The following is a 22,542-nucleotide window of genomic DNA, read 5'->3' as shown; positions in this document are numbered from 1 at the left end:
GATAATAGCATTGTCAATGGAACGATTAAAGATTTAATAAATTAAGATAAAAATGTGGTATATTTCAATGCATTGGTTACTCGATGTACAAAACAGATACTGTATGAAATATAATCTGTTCAGGTAGAACTTTGTACTTTGTTGCATTATATCTACAGATACTGTTTACATCTGTTTCTCGGTTCTATAAAATCGTGTTATGATCATTTCTCGTGTATATATGTATATTTCAACCATTGTTCGCTCACGCAGCAAATCAATGAATTACCCTAACAAACTTACTAACGTGTCCTTTCGTTTACAACAAAAGTGTGTATTATTGCATAGATAACAATTAACATAATCAGGCAACATCGTAATAAATTTCTTTTACCCCCATTGATATACGCTTAAAAATGCATTTACCATTCTATACTGTTTTTCTCTCTTACTACCTCAACAAAATGGTAACAATACAACATCGGTATTATTTTCATTTTATCACCATTCCTTAAGTTTCGTTTTGTTCTTCTTCTTTTATTACTGCAGTGATAAATCACGCAAATGGAAGGTAGGAATGAAAGAGAAAATATGCTTGTTACAAAAACCTTAGTATTAAAATATTTCAATAGAAACAATAAATAATAATAATGATCAATAATAAAATTAAAGAAGTTTTTCGGCAGTGTATATAACATGCTAAACTTGGCAGGTGCCTACATCGTTATTTAATTATATCGTACTAATGTATAAGAGGATTATTAAATAATTTGATAACTAATTACAATCATGTACGAGGAGTGGTTGATTTTCTTCTAAACTCCCTTTTGTTTTCTTTTTTCTTACATTTCAATTGTTGACAGTTATTCGGTTGTTTCTTTCTCTCGTTTTTACAAACTTTCTGCTATATTTACGACACAATGACTAAAAATTCTTTTATACAATGTAGATGCGCGTAATTTTTAAAAGGTACGTCGCATTTTATTTACAAATTGAATCTCGTATTCACCAGCGAGATTATTTCAAGTCTGATCAAACTCTGCTGGGAAAATTTCTTTATTTAATCTCTCGTGGAGAGGTCGTTCTTTGGATTATTTTGCACAATCTTAAAAATCAGTGGCTAAATTTGTGCCAAAAAAAGAAATAAAAACAAAAAAGAAAGACGAGTTAGATTTAACTTCCGGTTAGTGAAATGACTATTTTTCGCTGTCTGTCGTCATATTCATTTATGAGCAACAGTGAACACTTCGATAACTGCATCCTCCGGAAACAATTGGGGGATACAGAGCTGCGTATAAAATATGCAGCGAATATTTGCTACGAACACACATAGGTTTTGGTAGCTTCTTTTCTTCCCTTTTTGTGAGCTAATTACGTTAGCTACGACGCCCATAATATATGGTAGATTTTTTACACAGCACTTTTCTTTAACTTACTACATTTTATATGTGATAGTCACATACCATAATTATAGACGAATCCATTTACAAATTGTTTAACTTTTCCTTTTCTTTTTTTTACGGAATATAATCTCTATGGTATTAGCATATATTTTATGAAGGCAAACACATTCTCACCGTATGTCCATATATCAAATCGACAATGATTATCTTCTAAATTGTTTTTTTTTTCTTTCATTAAAAATGTAGTAGTTAATATTAACTTCAAATGCTTATCAGTGAGTAATGTATAACAGCGTCTTTGACGTTCTTCGGTACTTTACGTTTTAATATACGCGTGCGTATATAGCTAAATATTAAATAGATTTTACTATCGAAATGTAGCATTCCGAAAAAATTTCATAGTTCTTTTAACCTTGTGATCAAGGTCTCCGTTAAATAAATAAATATTTGGATGAAACTTATAAAAGGCAAATTATAGAACATCTCACTTCACTGAGTCATTTCTTATTCTTTAGTCCAAAGGAAAGAATAATTAAAGAAGGAAAATTTTTAAGTCGAATACAAGTACCACGACTTCTAGCTGAATCACAAGAAGTGTCTTATACTGCAACAATATACATGTATGTTCCAAATAATTTAGAATTGTCTTAAACGCTATATTACGAAGAGTAAAAAGAAAAGCAGAAAATAATATTTCTACTATGAAATGAAATAATACACGAATAAAACTCTATTTATCTGAATCCACGTAGAAACAAACAGTTCAGTTCAACTGCAGTTATGCAGTTCACTGACTCTTCCTACTACCTACGATTTCATTTAAATAATATGACTCCATACTCATGGATAAATAGAACGTAAATAAAACTCGGATACATAAAATCGCTAACTAAAGCTTCGTTGCAAAGATGGTGTTCGATAAATGGAGTTTTATTGTATCTGTAACTAAAGAAATATAGACTTGCATTCAACTTATTTCTGTCAATCAAACCATAAGGTACAACCCGTCAAAAAGCTTAACATACTAACTTATGAAGACACGCTATATAAAAAATTGATTAAGATTGTTCGTCATTCGAAGGCCATTGTCCTGAATGATTCCAATCCCAATCTTTGCCTTTAGGACGAAACTTACTGGTACTCCCAGAGTTATTCCAATCTCTATGAAAAAACTTTTTCTTAAAATGATGTCGTTCCGGATCTGGATGACGTTGATATTTTAGAGGCACCGAAGATGTGCTACTGCTACTACTGCTGTTACTGCTCGTACTACTACTGTTGGAGGGATTCGGTGGGCGAGGACTGGTCGGTGAAGGTGTACGTGGAGGTCCCAGTGCTTCATCTGGCGACGGAATCACCGGTGGAGGTCCCGTCACCGTGCTGTCCGATCCTAAACCACTGTCAGGACTTGTATTTACTCCCTCTGTAGATCTTCTTCGCTTATCCAACTCCGTCGATGCAAATGCAACCAGTCTATCAAATCCAGAACTGATACGATCTTGCCAATCCGCTTCTCCGTCTGTCAAAATGAACTCCATTTAGATACACTGCTTACACGATCTAAGACGGTACAACGTATTTTCATAAAAATAAGCCAATAACCCTTTTCAATAATTGTACAGTAAGGTATATTTGTATAATTGTAATTGTTACTTTGTCATTCCTTATATGCATTATGCACATACGTGTTAAATCATAGTTATTGTGTAATAAAATGATTCTATTGGTAAAATAGTATGTTATCTGTATTGTGTATGGAGATAGTAAATATTATTTTAAAGATAGTGTATAAGAAGCAGTACTGCTTGAAATATAGTTGTCAATAGAGATAAATGCTACGATATAAATGTTCATCATGTAGTTAGTAAATGTCATTTGTTTTATTTTTGTTATGCAAATAAAAAATAAAATATGTGCGATATTTATCATGTACAGTACCTTGTAAAATCCACTTCATCTTTTCTTGTACAACGCATATAACTACTCAATGAAAGAAACACTACATTAATTGCATTTTATATATTATGCTATCATGCAGAAAAGCATGCACCAAAAATTAAAAAAACCCATCAACTAAAGATACAGTATTTTTATATAAATCTAACATGCTCCATCTGTTCTTAAGTTCCTTGTTATGCATAAGTAGGCTGTAAATTCTGAAATAACCTTTATTATTGTTTTTACCAAAAAAATTTCTTGAGTCTGGCTTATTTTCATGGAAAATTTATTATATTATATAGATAATATGTCTAATATTTATATAGTATAAAAAATATATAAGAAAGCTAAAAATCTAAATCTGCATTTTATCGAATGGCTGTAATAACACTAATATAAAAAAGGAATTTTGGACAACTCCTGTGGGATAACTCACCAGCAACCACGAACCAACCCACAGGCAGCCGTACTTTTTGATTTCTCCCTCTGAATGTGTCTCAATCTCTAATAAAACAAGCTTCAAGGGTTGTGAGTGAGATTGAGTATGTGACAGACAGATCTAACCAACAAACAGCTACAGTGCATCTAACAAATACAGCAAACAACAACAAAAATAAATATAAATAAAGATCAAGTACCAGCTCCATAAGATAAGGGAAACCATAGACAATGATTGTAAACCATTAGTGCATAAAAAACTAATAAAAGGTGCATAGCGGAGACTAATATGATAGTGTCTTAAAAAAGATAAAGCAAGGTGTTTAGAGTATAGGTTCTGTATAGTAAAGATTTAGAGTATTGATGAGTAGAGCAAATACACTTTGTGTATAGTAAAGTCAAAATGCTAATTGTGGAATGTAAAAGCGAAATATTTGCATTAATTTCAAGATATTTTTTTCTATTCCGTTGCTGGATTGGTAACTTGTATTGCTATTTTATATTGCTGTGATCACATCGTAAAAATTAGTTTTTAGTATTTAGAAATATTTCAAGATTTCAAATATACTCATATTTTTTCTTACAGCCAGTGTGAAAAGCATATTTTAAAACTTGGATATATACATTCCAAAGCATTTCCTACTCTAGTACTTTGAAAGAATGCATAATAGAAGGAGTAAAATTGAAATATAGGACGTTCTGCTCACCGTCATCGCCAATACCATTTCGTTGTCTCTGCGTTGTCATTTGGGGCTCATCAACTAGCGGCGTGGACGTATTAGAATGTGGTTCCACGAGAGGACTCAATGGCGCTCCGCTTGTGCTTACTGATGATACCACTGCCTCCGTTTTTAGTGACATCGAAGGTTGTGATTGACAAATGGCTGTCACCATACCATTTGTTGTTGTACTGCTATTACTGTTGCTACTAGTTGCATATCGAGGATATGGTTGAAATCTATTATAACGGGAATGTATGGGTCAAATCACTTTTCCTAACACAAAGGAAAGGAAAAGTAAAACTAAATAAAATTCTAATACCTTCTATTTGTAGTCAGTATTGGCTCAGTTTTTGTGTTGTGATTATTTAAAATACGAGCATGTAAAGATGCAGCTAGTCCTTCTACTGGCAAAAGCTCGCCGGTTGATGTTGCCTGTGATGTATGTAATGACGGTGGCGGATGGGCCTGTGTGAGTGACTGAGAAGGATTGTCAGAGAAATACGATTCATGATAAGGTTTGATATCTGCACGAGGTAATTGGACTGGTGTGTATCTAAATAAGGAAAAATAAATTATAAAATGGAACTTCTAATTTATAAGAACACAATTACTGCTAGATAAGCGTATAATATAATACCTTTGTGGTTGTGCTACTGGAGTAAATAACACAGATGATCTTGAAGTAGTGGTAGGAGTACATGTTGAAATAGCAGAAGAAGTTGGAGCGTAACTTGCTACGTGCGCTAGAGTTGATAAGCCAGCATCACCTTCTGCACTAGCTGGTCTACTGATAGGAGAATATACATTTTCTGGCCTTACAATTGCGCTCATATCAACAGCAGCATTTATTATAGATTGGTTGGATATTTCTAGCGTTCTCTCTATTTCTCCACTGACCAAATCACCAATTGTTCTAGTGCCAAGCAATCCATTTCCTCCTGCTACAATACGATTATCATGACTCGATTGCCTCGAGTCGATTGTTGGTCTATCAGATGGTGTTAAATGAGAGGAAAGACGTTCTTGAGAGAGGTGACGACGAAGTGCTAACTTCGCAGGTGAAACCTATGGAAAAATGGTTTACATATTACATAAAATAATTGAGATAAAATTATTATAATATTACCTGTGTATAATCAGGAGTAGAAACATTTTGTGGCAATGTAATACGTTTTCTATCTTGCTCAGTCTGATTTTGTAATTGCACCTGTAGTTGCATTTGTTGTTGCTTATTTCTATTTTGTTGATCTTCATTTAAAACACTCGTAATGATACTCTTTAACCTATCTTCGAAATTTGCAACCCTAGGAGGTTCCTGAGTTCTATTTGTTGTCTCCTTATTATTTATTTGCGATTGTGAGGATGAAATAGATGGTGAAGTAGTAGAAAAACTGAGAGATGCTTGTGGCAGTCTGGTTCTAGAATTAGTACTGGTACTACTATTTTGTCTGTTTAATATTCGACCAGCTTCTATTTGTCTGCCAGTTTCCAAGATCTTTTGCGCCAATATTTCTGGATTATTTTCCTGTATTTTCCCAATATCAGGAACATCAGGCCATTCTTGCGATCTAGAACGTCCTTCTCTATTTTTTCGTGATGATCCGCTCTTTCCATTTTGCTGCTGCTGATGATGTTGACTTTGTGAGTGTTTAGAACCCAGTGCCTCTCTTTGTTGCTGAGCTATTGCAGCAACTTGTTTTTCATTATTTGCTCTTTCCAAAACATTTAGTTCATGTTCCAATTTGGATACCTGTAAATTTATTAGCACTCAATTTATGTATTTAAACATTTGTTTGTATTTAATTGTATAGTATATTTTTTAATAATAAAAATGATGATAAGAACATCCTACCAACCTGACAATGTAATCTTTTACGTTGAGACAAAGTTGCAGAAATTTCTTTCAATATGTAATCCTGAGTAAGTGGTTGTGATGGATTTGATATGCCATTCGTATTTGTGAGACTACTATACTTTTCTTGTAATTCTTGATGTCTAAGCGCAGTTAATCTCGATTGTTCATTTTCCATAGATGCAACCTGGGCCTGTAGCTTACTTGCTTTAGCTTGCAACTGTTTGTGTCTAAGAACTATCTCCTTAGCCTTTGCAAGTAAATCTCCAGGCGATGTCGCATTTATACCTAGCTCGGTCATTCTTGCTTTTAAAAGTGCTACACTATCATCAATTAATACCTTTATTTGTTTTTCTAATTGCGCCGCTCTCGATTGTAACTTTGAATTTCTTTCTCTTTCTTTTGCAATATCTGTATTGACTGACACTCTGTACGAAGGAGTTCTCATTGATTCTAACATGAGCATAAATTGGTCCCTGCGTACGAAAATGTATTTGTATAAAGAAATACGTATACAAGCAGCGTACATATGTGTATATTTTACAGAAAGCAAAGATACCTGTACAAGTCCAAAAGTATTTGTAATGCGTACGGAGTGGCGGACGGAGCAGGTGGTATACTAAGTTCTTCATGCACAGAGGTGGAATGTGACTGTAATGAAAGTGATAATGAAGACAGTTGTTGATCCACACAACCAGGCGCGGGCGGTGGTTTCTTTCCCAAAGCTTGCGGAGATGTACTCAGTAATGTTTGACTATGCAGTAAGTCCAAACCAGAAATATTAATTGCTTTCTTGGGCTTTGATTTCTTTACGCCTCTTCCCCTCTGTCTGCCTCTAGCCGGGGGTCTTATACTACTTGATTTCCTACTTATTTTTCTACGGATCTTAGTTGATTGCCGACGATTTTTAATGTTATTTTCATCTGCATCAGAATCGCTATTTGTTCCTTGTTGCTCCGAATGATTCGGACTTTCTAACTGCCTTGAAAGATCCCGTTTAGCTCTATCACCTCTTTCACCTCTATTTGTAACCTTATTGTTATTGTTGGCAGTGTTATTTATCACAGAATCAGAATTTTCATCGCCACCTTGCTTGTTATTCTTTAAGCGGTGGAAATAACGTTCTAACTTAGTACGATCAATTACATGTAAATAATAAGACACCGGTTTACCAGTCCACGAGACAGAACCCTTTAGTGGTGACATCTCTGATACATGCATTATCGTACCAATATCTGTAAATAAAAAAGATATGTTTGTGACGCTGCACGTATATTGCGTCTTTTATAAAAATATGATACATTACCACTGAGATTTCTATCCGTTATGCGAAAGTTGAGGGGGCAAAATGATTTTGACGATACGATTCGTGCTCCGTCCCGTAAATCAGCAAATCGTTCTTTCAGTTGATGATCCACCGTTGGACCAAATGCAAAATTATTAACAAACACTATCGTAGCTCCAGTAATGCTTTCACGATGTTCATCAGCTAAAAAATCGCCTTTTACCAAACGATATTCACCGCATCTTTTCCCATACCAATTCAACCATTTACGAAAGTTTACTTCCATACTCTAATATTTGACAAAAATAAGACTTGTACAGATAATATTAATTATTAATTCAACAGTACCATCTCTAAAATATCTTAAAGAAGTAATGTACCTGTGCATATCTTGATGGTACATCAGCTCTTTCAACTCCAATACAAATTTTGCATAAAGTTGCTGCAGCCATTTGAAGAACCACTTGTCCAACTCCAGATCCCAAGTCAACAAATACATCATCTTCTGTTACATCAATTTGATCAATCATTTGACACACAAGTTCATAACTTGTTTCTCCATATACTTCTGGTGAAAATGGCTCGTACTGATTTAATTTGTCTGGTTCCACTACTGCTTGATTATATGTTTGCTGAAGTATATGCCTAAGTAAACCTCGACTAGGTCTTTTATTCAATCTTTGAGATGGTAAACTAGTGCCTTTCTCCTATGTCAAATTATGTTCAATTATTACAAATAAATTATGGATTTAATTAAATACAACTAATTATTTTACTTACCAGCTGAACTAAACTATCAATTGCTCTATTAAATTTGTCACATAAATTTTTCATACTTTCATAATCTCTTGTGTCATAATCACATAAAATGTTATTTTCTAATGGTAGCTTTAGATCTGGCAAATCCTCACAAACCCATCTCATTGTTTCAACAACATCAAGTGCACCATCATGACGATCCTATAATTAATTAATAAAATTCATTTGATTCTCTCTCAAATATATAATTTTCATAAACATGTAAAATTCTGTTTTATCTTTTCCTTTTTTAATAAACTTATTCAGTAACTTAAACATAAATATAAAAATATTTTTTATCTGTCAATATTTTCTAACTTTAGAATTTATATCCTAAATATATTTTATAAAATCATATACAAAAGAATGTACAGGAAATAGATGATATATTATATACTAATGAAGATTTATAGCCTGTAATAAGGATGACCTCCTATTTGAGATTTTCTATTGTCATAAATCAGTATCCTTTGATTTATGACTCTAATACAAATGTTTTTAAATGTATTTAAACAAATAAATGTCTTTACAAATTAAAGTCAATAAAATAATCATTATAACATCAAAATTATATTACTACATTTGTAATTTAACACAGATAACTTATAATTTATGACAACATCCATATTTCATTATTATCTTTATTTATAATAAAGAAACGATTAACCTACAATAAATAATTTATACAAGGAATTTAAAGGAAACTATTTTGTTTGAAAAAACCAAAGAATCAATCTTTTCACTACATGTATACGTACACATAGTATACAGTGAACAATTAAGAACCTCATATATAATAACAAATAATTACAAATAATTACACGATGTAGAGAATTCGATAATTAAAAAAACTTTCCGACAGAGTAAAATAAACATGACAACGAGATGAAATAAAGGTGGGAAAAAATCGCGTCGTGCGGTACATATACCGATCAGCTGAGAGAGTGAGCGATAAAAGACAGGTCACGTACCAGCATTTTATGTATTTCCAACAATATCACGTAGTATTTCCCAGAGATAGAACAATCACAAGTACGTAATTAGGAAGGTCCACTACTCACAGATCCGGATCCGGAGGTGAGGGGCCATTGATAGACGATCGGTTCTGCTCCGGCTGGCGAGTGCAGGCGCAGCTCCATTTTAGCAGGCCCGTCGTCCTCGTCCCCGTCGTCGTCGCCTTCCACTTCTTTAGTAAGTCGTTTCTTTCGAAAGCCCAGCTCAGGATCGTGTGTGACGTAACCACTTGGATTAACCGTTCGGCGGAGGATCGTGGTCGCTCGTCCTCCCCGCACTAGGACACTACCACCACGTAGACGACGCTCGCGGATCCCCCCGCTGCGCGATTACATCGCCGGACATGAAAAGACACGAAGGGCCACCTCCAGCGACAGTCAATCCACAAGGGTAATCGTTAGCTCGAAAGGCAAGCATCCAACATTCGACGAGACGATGGGAAGGACGAAATGGAGCACGCCAAAACGGCCACCGAAAGGAACACGGAACACGAGGCGCACAACAGAAAAACACTGACAGACTATTGTGCTACTCGAGAAACAGCGGTTTGGGGGGGGATGACGACATCAAAACATGGCGTCATGTCTCTTCCTTCTACCGTATCGTGCTCATGCGGCAGCACATCCGGGTGTTCCGCGCTAACTTACTTTACTGCGCATGCGCCTCTAGAACCGTTGAACTTTCGACCGCGGATACAACTTTCTTGTTGTGTTGTTATTATTTCATATTTTTTTTCAATGTCACTTTATTCATTTTACATTTGCAAGGAAATAAACTCAGTGGAGATGAAATTCCGTCAGTTAATGAAATTAATCAGACCACCAGAGCAGATTGTTTTTTATGTTATATATGTATGCTATAATATAAGGAGTTAATAACAAATTGACGATTAGAAAAATTCAGTTTACTGAATAAAGTTTGGGATGTGATATACATATAATGTTTAGGACCGTTATTCCTTTTAGTATATACAATAATATTTCATTTTAAATAAGAGGATAATCTGTATACATGGTTACGTATATATGAGAGCGAAAGTTACGATATCGATACTTCTAGAAGCGCAATTACATTTACGGGATGACCTATTGATAGAACATGGTATTTGTCACGTAGGCAGTCCACACAAGAATCAGCGCCTCTGTAGATAATGTACAGAACTTTAGTTCTGCTATTTAAGGTCATCATGTTGAGTAGTAAAGTCAAAGATGTATTGGACGCCGTATGTACATTTGAAAAAATTGTGTAACATGAAATCAAAATAAAAAGAACATATACTTAGTAAAATATTAACAAGAAAGTTGTACTAAATGTTCCATATACTTGTGAAAATATCTACCGATGTTTTGATTCACCTTACGGAGCTTATGCGAACTAAAAAGTACAGTTACCATTGAATGACGTGTTGCACATATTTTTTGATTGTAAATTGTAAATATATTAAAACTAGGTTAATTAGGTAACACAACAAACGTGTAGCCATGTCGGACGAATTGAAATTAGATCACCGTGCGAAAAAAAGGATCAAAGAGGTTAAAAGGAAAGCTAGACCAGGTAAACATGTCATAACCTAATTTTATAACCTATACGTTGACGTGATATGGGCGTAAATTACTTTTAACAGACAATTATTCTTGACGAATTATTTTATATTGCTAGTATGACTAGAAGTAATTGAGACACCGTTTGTCTTCTTGTGACGCTCGTCGTTATAAACAGAATTTGGATATGTGATACAAGACCGAACTATCTTTGCCGACCTTGGATGATGTAACTCCAAATTTCCTGAAAGTATTGCGATAATAATATAATATAATGCACTTATACGTAAATAGTTTACCGTTTAAATTGCTGTATAAACATTAAATATAATAAATTATATAGTATCAGTAATATATACAAATCTTAATAAACCTTCATTGTTTACATAATATATTTTATTATTTTTATATTGTTCAAACGTTTCATTCTTTCAAAAATCGTTCTTATTCTTTTCTTTACAATAGTTAAATGTTTTTTCTAGAACTTGGTGATAAGGCTGCTTGGATCCAACATGGCTATAGCAAAAAATTTGAATCGTTTTGGAATTTCATTGATAATGTGGATCGTATCGATGAATCTAAAGTATCTACAGAGGAATTTATAGAAAAATATGAGAAACCTTACAAACCTGTGATAATACAAGGTGTTCAAAATGGTTGGAAAGCCCAATATAAATGGACTATAGAGGTACATGTTTTTTAAATTAATTACAAAATACATTATTATCTACAACTAATAATTTTCTATTAAAATGCAGAGATTAGTAAAAAAATACAGAAATCAAAAGTTTAAATGTGGTGAAGACAATGAAGGATATAGTGTAAAAATGAAAATGAAATATTATGTACGCTATATGCTTAATAATGAAGATGATTCACCTTTATATATCTTTGATAGTTCCTTTGGTGAACATCCTAGACGAAAAAAATTACTAGAGGATTATGTTATTCCTAAATATTTCCGTGATGATTTGTTTCAATATGCTGGAGAACATAGAAGACCGCCATATCGTTGGTTTGTTATGGGACCTGCTAGGTCTGGTAAGTATTTTAATTACATTCATAAAATCATAAAAAATTACAGTAATGATATTACCTGCTTTAAAAGATATCTATATAAATAACTGCTTTATATAAACAATTATTTTAGACTACGTTATGAATAAGTAATATGAATATAGGTACAGGCATACATATAGATCCATTAGGAACAAGTGCCTGGAATGCACTGATTTCTGGGCATAAAAGGTGGTGTTTATTTCCTACACATACTCCGCGAGAACTTCTTAAAGTATCTGCGGCTGAGGGTGGTAAACAAAGAGATGAGGCTATTACATGGTTTTCTGTTATTTATCCACGTACAAAATTGCCTACCTGGCCACAAGATTGTTTGCCAATAGAGATTTTACAAAATCCTGGTGAAACTGTTTTTGTTCCTGGTGGTTGGTGGCATGTTGTTTTAAATCTTGATGAAACTATAGCAGTTACTCAAAATTTCTGTTCCCGTACGAATTTTCCAGTAGTGTGGCATAAAACAGTAAGAATTTATGTATAAAACAATGAATTCACAATAAAATAATATACATGCTGTATAATAATATACGTATGTTTTAATAATTTTGCTATAGGTACGGGGGAGACCAAAATTATCACGTAAATGGTTAAAAGTACTCAGGGATAAAGAACCAGAATTAGCAGCATTAGCTGAAACTATTGATGTAAAAGAAGATACAGGTGTTGCCAGTGATTCTTCTAGTGGTTCTTCAAGTAGTTCTTCAAGTACTAGTAGTAGTAGTCAATCAGAAGACAGTGCAGATGACAGTGGTCAAGAATCATTGACAACACATAAAAAGAAAAAAAGGTAGGAACTTGTTATTTTATTATATGTAGTTTTCGGATTGAAAGAAAACCACATTTAATATTATTATTAGTCCATTTATTTTTTGTAATTATAAGTATAATAAGACATAATACTGTTTTCAAATTTTTAGAAGAAAACTAAATAACAGCCAACCCTGACAATATCAAGCATATGGGACCTACAGAGACCTCAGACTGTACAGTATTAACCAACAATTGTTTGTACTAAGAATAAATATTATAATTATTACGACCTTCATGTTCATAATAAAATAAATGCTAGATAATACCAAATTTGTTCTTATTAAGTAAATTTGTTTAAATACTATACTTAATTCACGATAATGCACTTAATTTTTGCTGAATGAATTTTTTTAATAATACATCTTTGGACTTCATATTTCTCTATACTATAGAATCGTTTTGTTATTTAAAAATTACATTTATAAATTTTATACATGTGTTAAATGCTTATATCCATTAAGGCAGTACACGCAAAACTTGTTATAAAATATTTAAAGTGTCAAACACATCATACATATATGATCTCAAACATAAAATATCGAAATTAACACATCAGCAGGCAATAGTCAGGTGCATTATCATTACAAATCCTCAAATTAATTATCCATTGTGTTATAAATTAATACAAATTAACAAATAAATAAAAAAATATAATTACAAAATAAATACAACATTTCCAATGAGTGCATATATTAGCTTTTCAATGAGTTGCTTCTCTGGAAAGTTCTTGCATCTCTCTTATAGTAGCTCCACAGCCTCACTGTTGCATCACTTCACGTCGACATCATATTGCATGCACCATATTGGAGTGTAAATAACATAGAAGCAAAGTAATACAAGAAATTAAATTAAATTTTCATATTCGTTAACTTATACAAGTCGATGATTATGACAAGTATTATTTTCTACTACAACTTCATTCAATCAAACAAATGTTTTACATAGAATACATTCATAACTGCAACCACACTATTAATGACAAATTTTTGCTAAAAACTTGCATAAATACTTTCAAAAAGCAATACACACAGCTTTGATAGAAACGAATGAGAATTGATCAGTAAAAGAAATATGAAATTTTAAAGAAATATCATTAAGTTATTCTTTCATGTTCAATAACTAATCTACCATGTAATATCAATAAACAATTTTACAGAAATTTAAAGCGCATTTCCGATTTTCATTACATTCGATGGTAATTACATGTCAAAGCGTTTGAGGCAGAAAATTAAAGTTACTATTATTTTATGATTTATCTTTACATTGTATGGAATAATAATTTCGGAACTATAATAAACAAGTATGTAGGTGTGTAAGCAAACGAACTGTTGTCTGTTTTTTTATAAATATTTACCAGCTGAAAAGTTAAAATTTTATCAAATAAAATTCATGGTATGTATTTATGATAAACATGTCCACACACTTTTATAAAACAGCTGAGTGGATAAGCATGCGCATTACCACATCAACAAATTATAAATGCAAAGGAATATTATGCAGCAAAATAGAAAAATAAGTTAAAGGGAAACTGTGGAAATAGACATGGATAATGAGGAATCGGGAATACGCCACAGCTTCACCTCTCCAGAGCTGCAATCAACATTTTAGATGTTATTCCATTCAAGAAAGTTATGTCAAGTACTGAACCCGAGCAAATATTTCAATCTAAAATAATTTATCTAATCAAGTCCTCAAAGTTAATTTAGAATAATGTAAAATTTTTATGTTATTGCAGCTTATATTTCCAATATGCTTCGGGTCAGTTTAGTATGAGCAACAATACAAGAATGCATACTTACTTGCTTGCAGTAAAAACGTGTTGCTGATTAGTTGTTACAGCATTGATAGCAGTACCGTGTGCTCGAACTTCTCCTATTGGAGTACATTCTGCTTGATCCTTTGGTACAGACCAGGCTTTTAACACACCCCCTCTGCATCCAGATATCATTATAGATCCATTATTAATCATACACAAACCCAAGATCCAATCTTTGTGAGCATTATTTAGTGATTGAACTAGTTCCATTCTGCTCAAATCCCATCGTTTAATACACATATCCCTTGATCCTAAAAAAAGTTTATTATAAATTTTAAAAATATCTCGAATGTATTAAAGGTGATAATGATGTTAGAAACCTGATTTTAAAAATACTTGCCAGAAAACAATGTCGATTCGTAAGTTGTCAAACATTGAACACCATCATAATGTGGAGGTGCCAGACTGACCGATTGCCCGGATGCATTTGGTTCAACAAGAGATATCAAATGATCTTTGCTACCTGTTATCACCCTTCCATCATCTGCGACAGCTAAACACATTACTGCTGCCGTATGTGGTGTACTTAATCTTCCAGTGTGTGTTAATTTACGGAGATCCCATACTCTGACTTTATCGCTAGACGCGGTATATAATTCTTGCTCATCTATACTGAGCACTAAATCATTAATGGTTGTTTCACCAACAGGAACTTGAAGTACTCTAGATGGAGTTGATAATGCGAGTGGTCCACTTTGAGCTTGACCAGATGAAAATAAAGTTTTCACGCAGCTGTTTCCTGTACGCAAATCCCAAACTTTTACATATGCTGAAGAAACACTGAATAATAAATTATGCATTGGTGAATATTTCACCGCTACGACGTTATTCGGATGACCACTTAATGTGAGATTCTCAATTCCTGTCCCTAAATCCCATACTTTGACAGTTCGATCTAAAAATTTTATACATAATTAAGGTATAAAGAGTATTAAAGAGAAAAAGAGAGAAATGTAGGATACTTTTAAAGATATTAAATATCTATTTTACGTCTGATACCTTTTGAACCACTGAAGAGTAAATCAGAAGTTACACATATAGTCAGTACTGCTTTGCTATGTCCTTCGGCAACATGAGTGCATTGCAAAACAGCTCGTGGCTGTGTCTGAAAAAAATATACATCATGTACAACCAATAGAATACAGCATTCATACTGTATTTACCTTGCCTTGATATTGAGAAATAATTCCTTTCATAGGTTGTGGATCTGTGGATGTTGGTTGTCTACTTGCAGTTAGTCTAGAGAAAACGTTTTCTTCTCGACTATTGAACCGTCGGTATGTAGTCGGAGATCCAGGAGGTGATGACACATCTGTATGTGCTACTTGTTCCCTAGTTGAGGGTTTGTTATGTTAGCGTGTTAGTTAGCCGGAAATCTTGTCAATTTTAATCCGAGGTAAGCTATATTGGCTCAATACAATATGGATCATGCAAGTGCATTATTATAAGATATAATTATACATTGATTTTAATATAATTAGTAACAGTGTTGCTGAATTATAAGTATATGAATCTGTATAACATTAAATATATTACAGTATAAGAAAATATTACACATTGATACTTGGAAAATAAAAACTGTAATAATAAATGGTTAATTTATGAGAAAACTGTAATTAATGCACATCATGATTCATTACAGAAAATGTTTAAAGAAATTTAAACAAAAAACAAAAAAAAGAATGATCCACCAAGGGGCTTTTTAAAAGTATTTTCATAGAACAGTGTACCTTAAGTGTTTGTGCTTTTATTTATTAATTGTCATGTATACAAAATAGCTGCTTACATATATACAAATTCATGATCCTTTTGCGAAACAATGTGTTTTATACAAATAGAAAATTTTGCGACATTTATACATATTTATATTAGAGAGAGATAGAAATGTATATAATACATTGAACAAATTGTTTGGCATTAAAACAATCTTAATAAGGTACCTGTAGTAAGAACAATAAATAAAATGTTATTATTACCAAATTTCCCGAAAACTAACGAATTTTCAAATGCATTTCGTATGAGATATAAAATTTTGTACAAATTGTATCTTCTTGTCTAATGCAACAATTTGTATGTTAGTAATCTTATTTTGTAAATTATTAACGTAAACAAAATGTGAAAAAAAATATAGAATCAAAAGAAATAATTTTTAATAAAGTCAATTCCCTTAATACATACTTTCTTGTGTTTATAACAAAAGAAATTATGTCACTGGTACACCTTTTCTGGCTATAGTTCAAACAAAATTAAAATCTCATGATGAAAATATTAATAAATGTACTTGTCGAGAATGATACAGATTTTTTTAAGAAAAAAAATTAACCAGTAGTGCATGAAACAAGGCGTCAAGACAAAGATATACAAAGAATATAAAAATTAGGACGTGCTGCAGGATTATCACTCACATGGAGCCTCCACCAGGATGAAGCGGTCGTCGCAGCGGCCTTGGCGATGTACTATCACGTCGACTTAGAGTCGGGGATCCACCACTTATGCTACCATGACTTCTGGTTAAAACCAATCCTCTTACGAAAGAAAAATGTTCATTTTATATTTCACATTACATGATTAAGTTATTGGAGAATAACTGTACTTACTTTAAACTACCAGGTGCACTAGGCACCCTCGTAAGTGGATGATTATGACTTTGATTTTGTTCTTCTGTCTTTAAATTATCTGGATTAGCTTGAACTCCATAAAGGAGCTCTTGAGGTTGTGTAGTCCTTCTGCGTACTTTATTATTACGTTGTTTTTCCTCTCCAACAATAACTTGAGTGTAATTTTCACTAATATTTCAAATTAAATAAATATTACTAATAGATATTACTAAGAGGTATTAAAAAAATAGTGTATGACTTACTTATCTGGTGATGAACTCCTAGAACTAGGTGGACTATAATTCATAGTACTATGATTATTCGTAAGCGATAAAAGATCTCTGTCTCGCAACACGTGCTCCAACAATTGATGTTGCACATCACTTTCTTGCGCAACTTGATTTAGTCTTGATTCCATGTCTCTGACTTCAAGCTGCTTTTGTGCAGCCATGCAACTTTGCTCGACAGTAAAAGCTAGCATTCTTTGTAATAAATACTGAGCCTCATCTACCGACTGAATCGTTGATATAAGAGCTTCAACACCAGGTTCCCCTTCGCCTTCACCATCTCCCATTTCCATCATATCACGTTGACATTCAGAGATACTATCCTGTAAAAAATAACTTGAAGAACAAAGCAACATTAATTTGGCTAATATAAGAAAAAAAAGTTACCTGTAGATAGCTAATTTTACTTCTCACATTATCAATTTCTTCATCTATGTCGATTGTGTCACCTCTCGAACTTTCTATAACATTTCTGTGTTTTTGAAGCTTTTCAAGTTCTCTACCTAGTTCTTCTCGTTCTTGAAGAAGTCTTTCCATTTCTCTCTCCGTTTCTGCAGCTGCCTGCTTAGCCAATGCTTGCTTAGCAATGGTTCTTTCAAATGTTTGCCACCTTTGTTTTAATGCTTTTGGGTTAATTGGTTTAGGAGGTGCTCTACCGGCAGCCTTTTGGCTTAGACCTCTGTCTCGTTTTCTTAACGCTGAAACTTCTTCTTGTTTGCGTCTAAGAACTACTTCTTTCATTCTTTTATCTGCCTCAAGCGTTCGAATCGTATTTGCATTCTTCCTACTTTCCTTACGCAATTGTGCTATTTCTCTATTACGTCTCAACTCATTTTCTTTATGTCTCTGTGCTTCTTCACGCATTTTATTCAGAAGTTTTACTTTTGCTCGCTTCATCTCTGCCAGTTCATTTCGAAGCCCTCTTAACCTGTTTTCATTCTGAGATTGACTCTTAAGTAGCCTCGCATGTTCCTTCTTTGCAGATTGCAAAAGTCGTACTTCTTTTTGCATAGCAGAAAGTTTCTTTTCATATTCATCGCGTAATTTTTTCACTTTTTCTGTTGGTGGTATTGGTTGTTGTTGTAATGATTGCAACACCTTATCTCTTTCTTCTTGGGTATTTCTGATTCGAGCCTGTAATTGAGCAAGTTTATCTTCGTAATGTTGCTTCATAGTTTGTAAACGCCGTTGAGAAAGTTCAAGTTCTTGTATTAGTCGTTGTTTTACATCAATATCTGACGTTAAAGCTTCCAATTCACGACCCATAGCTGCCTCTTCTTCGTCTTCTTCTACAAAACATTATATTATATATAATTATATATTATCTAAATTATATATATAATTATGATATATATATATATATATATATATATATATATATATTTATATACCTTTTCTATCGGAATCATCATCCGAATCATCTTCGCTTACAGAATCTTGCCCAGCTTCTGTATCATCACCTTCTGTTTCATCTCCTGTTTTCCCAACAATATTGGAAGTATGTCCATGTTGTTCCTTTAATGCAGTTAATGTTTCGATTTCTTTTTGTAGTTCTTTCTTAGCATCATTTAATACTGATGTAGAGTCACTATGAAATATGTATCCAGAGTCACCATAGGGGTTGGCAGCATTAACCTGTATGAATTGAAACGCCATTAGAAAATCAATTGCTACATAGGTCAATAACATATGTATCTGCTATTACTATATGCCATTATGTATGTGCTATTATACCTGTATTTGACGTTTCTTCAATTGCTGATACATAGCTTCTGCTTCTAAAAGACGAGCTCTTAATTCTTCTATTTCTTGCAAATATCCTTGTATTAAACTCGTCACTTCAGGATTTTCACCTGTTGATGACAACCATTGACCGGTATCTTTTTCTGCCTGCAGAAGAACATTCTTTGCTGTCAATGCTTCAACTGTTTCTGAAAGGGCTTTTACTCTAGTACGAAGACTCTGTAATTCACTATTCAACATTTGATTTTCATGCCAAGCATCGTTTATACCATCTTCACCAACAACTCTTTTTCCTAATAAAAAATAAATAACAAATTAAAATTTTAACTTTTCATAATAAATTTGATATGTTATAAAAACCAATTCTCCATATCCATATAATATTTTATACATTTACCTTGCCTATATTCCATTAATTCTAATTGAAGCTGCTGTATTTCTCTTCTAAGAGAAGCAATTGTTCTTGAACTCTTATCTTGATTAATTGTAACTTTATTCTTTATGTTCCTTGCTCTGTTTGCATACTTCAGAGTACTTAAAGTTTCCATAAAATCTCTATCACTTGGTGATACACAGGCTATCATAACAGTTTGACTGTTACCTACAACCATTGTACATAAATTAATACAATTAGAATTGATAAATTAATACAATTAGAATAAAAGTATGTATTTTATAAATATATTTATGATTCTATTACCTCCTAGTGAATCTTGAAGTAGCCTTGTTAGCTTTGAATCTCTGTATGGTACATGCAAAGCTCTTTTTGTCTTATCACCAAGTGCAGAAATTACATTACCTAAAGCCAACTATAATACAAAAAATAATTGTTCTGATGGTGATTACAATATTGTGTAGTTCTCCTATAAAATTATCAATACATTACCAGTCCACAATTTATAGAAATCCCTTCTTTTGCTCTATCTCCAGTAGCACCAGTTCTTTTTAGCCTTTCTGATCCAGCTAAATCTACAAAATGAAATTTTGCAGTTAAAGTTTCAAATTCACCAGCAGGTTCAGAGCCACTTGTATCAACATCAGCATCTGGATCTTCAACTTTTACATATCTTTGCTGCTTTATATATAGTGTAAATATTGCATGTGATCTTGATGACTGGGTATTCATTTGGGTAGATCCAGTTGTACGTGACAATGCTCCTAATCTTAAATATTCTAATGCTTCCTCTGGACTAGTAACAATTCGTGGTTCCACTCCAGCTAAATGAATATTGCCTGAGGGATCTTCATGAATACGAGCACCACCCCTAGGACCACCAGGTCCTAGTAAATCTTTCAAGTCCTCATTATACAATTCCAAAAATTGTGCAGTAACCTATTATAACACACAAAGAAAACAATTTATATAGAAGAAACATTTTATCTTATGAAATATTAAATTTCACTCATAAGTAGAATAATTTATTTCAGTGAAGTAACATGGATTTAGAATTGTATACAAAATTTCTTTGTAAACCTTAAATTCTGGAGGCATTTGTGCACGTTCTCTAGCCTGCTGTTGTTTTTCCGCAATACCATTGAACAGGTGTCTAATAGCTCTTGGAATAATTCCAACTACAGCTTCACCTACTTCCACATCAAATCCAGTACCCATAGTATATGTTTTACCAGATCCAGTTTGACCATATGCAAGAACAGTTGCATTATATCCATCTAATGCACCTTCTACCAAACGTGCAACACATGTTTCATGAATTGTGCTTTGTCCAACACCAGTATCAAAAACATAATCATATGTAAAGGCCTTGTCTGGTCCAAGAAAGACTTGGGGTTCTCCTGGAGGTACTTGAGTACAAATTCTACACATGTCAATTACTTCACGTGCTACTTGAGGCCTTATTCTGTGATTAATAACAATAAATTATGAATTACCGAAATTTCTTAATATTTCGATAGAAGAAAATTAAATATTAAAGATTAAATACGAATATAAACAATGAATATAAAAAGAAAAAGTACAAGTGATTTTTATTTTTCATATATAAATTACGTTTAATCAATTCGTATTCGTATTCATATATAATGTATTACGTGTAGTCACATTTAATGTGTTATAATCAACATCATCGTACACAACGTATCAGCTGTTACTGTAATAAAAATCCCGCGCGATGGTAAGAAGAAATATATACAACAAAATGCACGAAGAATGCAGCTAAAGAACAATTTGAAAATATTCAAATAAGGAAAGGACCAGATGGATAAAGGTAGGAATGACTAATACAAACAATTTGAAATCGAATAAGTTATGAAGAAACGAAGAAAATATGGTGGGGGAGGAAAAATTCATTCATCAGAAATCGAGATGCATGTTCGTCGTTCGTTATACAACCGGTAATAAAGCCTACGACCTACGCATCTAATTCTTTAAAAGGAGATATTATGCGATTAAAATACGCAATGCAGTACTGCGTAAAAAAGAATGCTGACGGCATTTCAATTATAAAATAACTTCATCGAAAAATAACAGGGACATTTGGAAGATAAAGACGAAAAATATTAATGACAAATATCGCATTTACATATCGTTATGTGTTTATTAATAAAATAAATAATTTTAAAGAAGTGAATAAAAAAATTAAGGATGTTAAGAAACATATGAATATGTCGATAGTTAATTCGTGCAACTGTTTTAGTAAGGATATTCGGAGAAATTTGTAATCATGTTGAAACGGTCTAAATAGAGGAATTTTCTAAAATCGTGAAAGTGTAACAGGAATCAATGCCTTTCGCAATTCTAATTATTGGATTCGTAACAATGGATCCCAAGTGAAAGAAAAAATACATATCTATAGTAATAGATAAGATACACCGGGAAAGAATATATAATGACAATACGCGTAAATCACGGAAACATTGGAAAAGTACAGCATTTTTTACAGCAAAATTTTTACGTTTTGAATTCGAATAATACCTCCCGCGAATCTTACAGTTATTATTAACTGTATCACATCGGTGATATAAGCTGTCACCGCGTATGTCGTTTTAGTAGCTTAGTTTGCGACAATGTAGCCTACTTGACAGAATGTCTTGCACAAAAACAATTTGATGAATTGATGTTTTAATAGAAAACCTGGACTTACCGTACGGCAACGCGTACACTTGTATCATCAGACATCTCGATATTGAATATTGTGCAACTCTTTAGGATGTGAAAGCAGAAAGAATAAAATCTCACTGGAGAAATCAACGAGAAATTGGTGCGATTAGGCCGAAACTATTAGGCG

At 32.9% G+C, this 22,542-nt stretch overlaps 3 protein-coding genes across 7 annotated transcripts; 1 reads left to right on the top strand and 2 right to left on the bottom strand.

Moving 5' to 3' along the window:
- Positions 1-41: 41 nt before the first annotated feature.
- Positions 42-10,013, bottom strand: LOC100650198 (histone-lysine N-methyltransferase, H3 lysine-79 specific). 4 transcript variants are annotated; one of them, XR_007224113.1, is made up of 12 exons: positions 9,477-10,013; positions 8,398-8,577; positions 7,998-8,324; positions 7,639-7,906; positions 6,892-7,567; positions 6,337-6,808; positions 5,607-6,230; positions 5,118-5,545; positions 4,800-5,033; positions 4,466-4,716; positions 3,757-3,905; positions 2,765-2,901 (listed from the first exon to the last, which is right to left on the bottom strand). XR_007224113.1 is itself a non-coding variant. In XM_048405903.1 (11 exons), the coding sequence occupies exons 1-11, from the start codon at positions 9,552-9,554 to the stop codon at positions 2,441-2,443; spliced, it is 3,966 nt and encodes a 1,321-aa protein (XP_048261860.1). In that variant the 5' UTR covers positions 9,555-10,013; the 3' UTR covers positions 42-2,440. The 4 variants fall into 4 exon arrangements, 3 of the variants coding, with proteins under 3 accessions (XP_048261860.1, XP_048261859.1, XP_003395472.1); XM_048405903.1 differs by lacking the exon at positions 3,757-3,905 and having other exon boundaries at positions 42-2,901; positions 4,466-4,683; XM_048405902.1 differs by lacking the exon at positions 3,757-3,905 and having other exon boundaries at positions 42-2,901; positions 4,466-4,686; positions 9,477-10,012.
- A 66-nt stretch (positions 10,014-10,079) lies between these two features.
- LOC100643039 (bifunctional arginine demethylase and lysyl-hydroxylase PSR) lies at positions 10,080-13,119 on the top strand. The gene is made up of 7 exons (XM_048405915.1): positions 10,080-10,810; positions 10,889-10,983; positions 11,453-11,658; positions 11,729-12,011; positions 12,152-12,507; positions 12,599-12,831; positions 12,962-13,119. The coding sequence occupies exons 2-7, from the start codon at positions 10,911-10,913 to the stop codon at positions 12,987-12,989; spliced, it is 1,179 nt and encodes a 392-aa protein (XP_048261872.1). The 5' UTR covers positions 10,080-10,810; positions 10,889-10,910; the 3' UTR covers positions 12,990-13,119.
- Positions 12,890-22,531, bottom strand: LOC100649572 (kinesin-like protein KIF21A). 2 transcript variants are annotated; one of them, XM_003395419.4, is made up of 16 exons: positions 22,399-22,531; positions 20,772-21,156; positions 20,184-20,630; positions 19,998-20,106; positions 19,695-19,898; positions 19,289-19,590; positions 18,946-19,189; positions 17,942-18,843; positions 17,531-17,877; positions 17,268-17,456; positions 17,076-17,195; positions 15,834-16,002; positions 15,670-15,775; positions 15,011-15,565; positions 14,654-14,921; positions 12,890-14,444 (listed from the first exon to the last, which is right to left on the bottom strand). In XM_003395419.4, the coding sequence occupies exons 1-16, from the start codon at positions 22,431-22,433 to the stop codon at positions 14,372-14,374; spliced, it is 4,455 nt and encodes a 1,484-aa protein (XP_003395467.1). In that variant the 5' UTR covers positions 22,434-22,531; the 3' UTR covers positions 12,890-14,371. The 2 variants fall into 2 exon arrangements, with proteins under 2 accessions (XP_003395467.1, XP_003395466.1); XM_003395418.4 differs by having other exon boundaries at positions 12,890-13,625.
- Between the last annotated feature and the right edge of the window lie 11 nt (positions 22,532-22,542).

The sequence above is a fragment of the Bombus terrestris genome, chromosome 5 (genome assembly GCF_910591885.1).
Source record: "Bombus terrestris chromosome 5, iyBomTerr1.2, whole genome shotgun sequence".
Lineage (NCBI taxonomy): Eukaryota > Metazoa > Arthropoda > Insecta > Hymenoptera > Apidae > Bombus > Bombus terrestris.
Note: the sequence above shows the minus strand (reverse complement) of the source record. Positions and strands in the feature narration are given on the sequence as shown.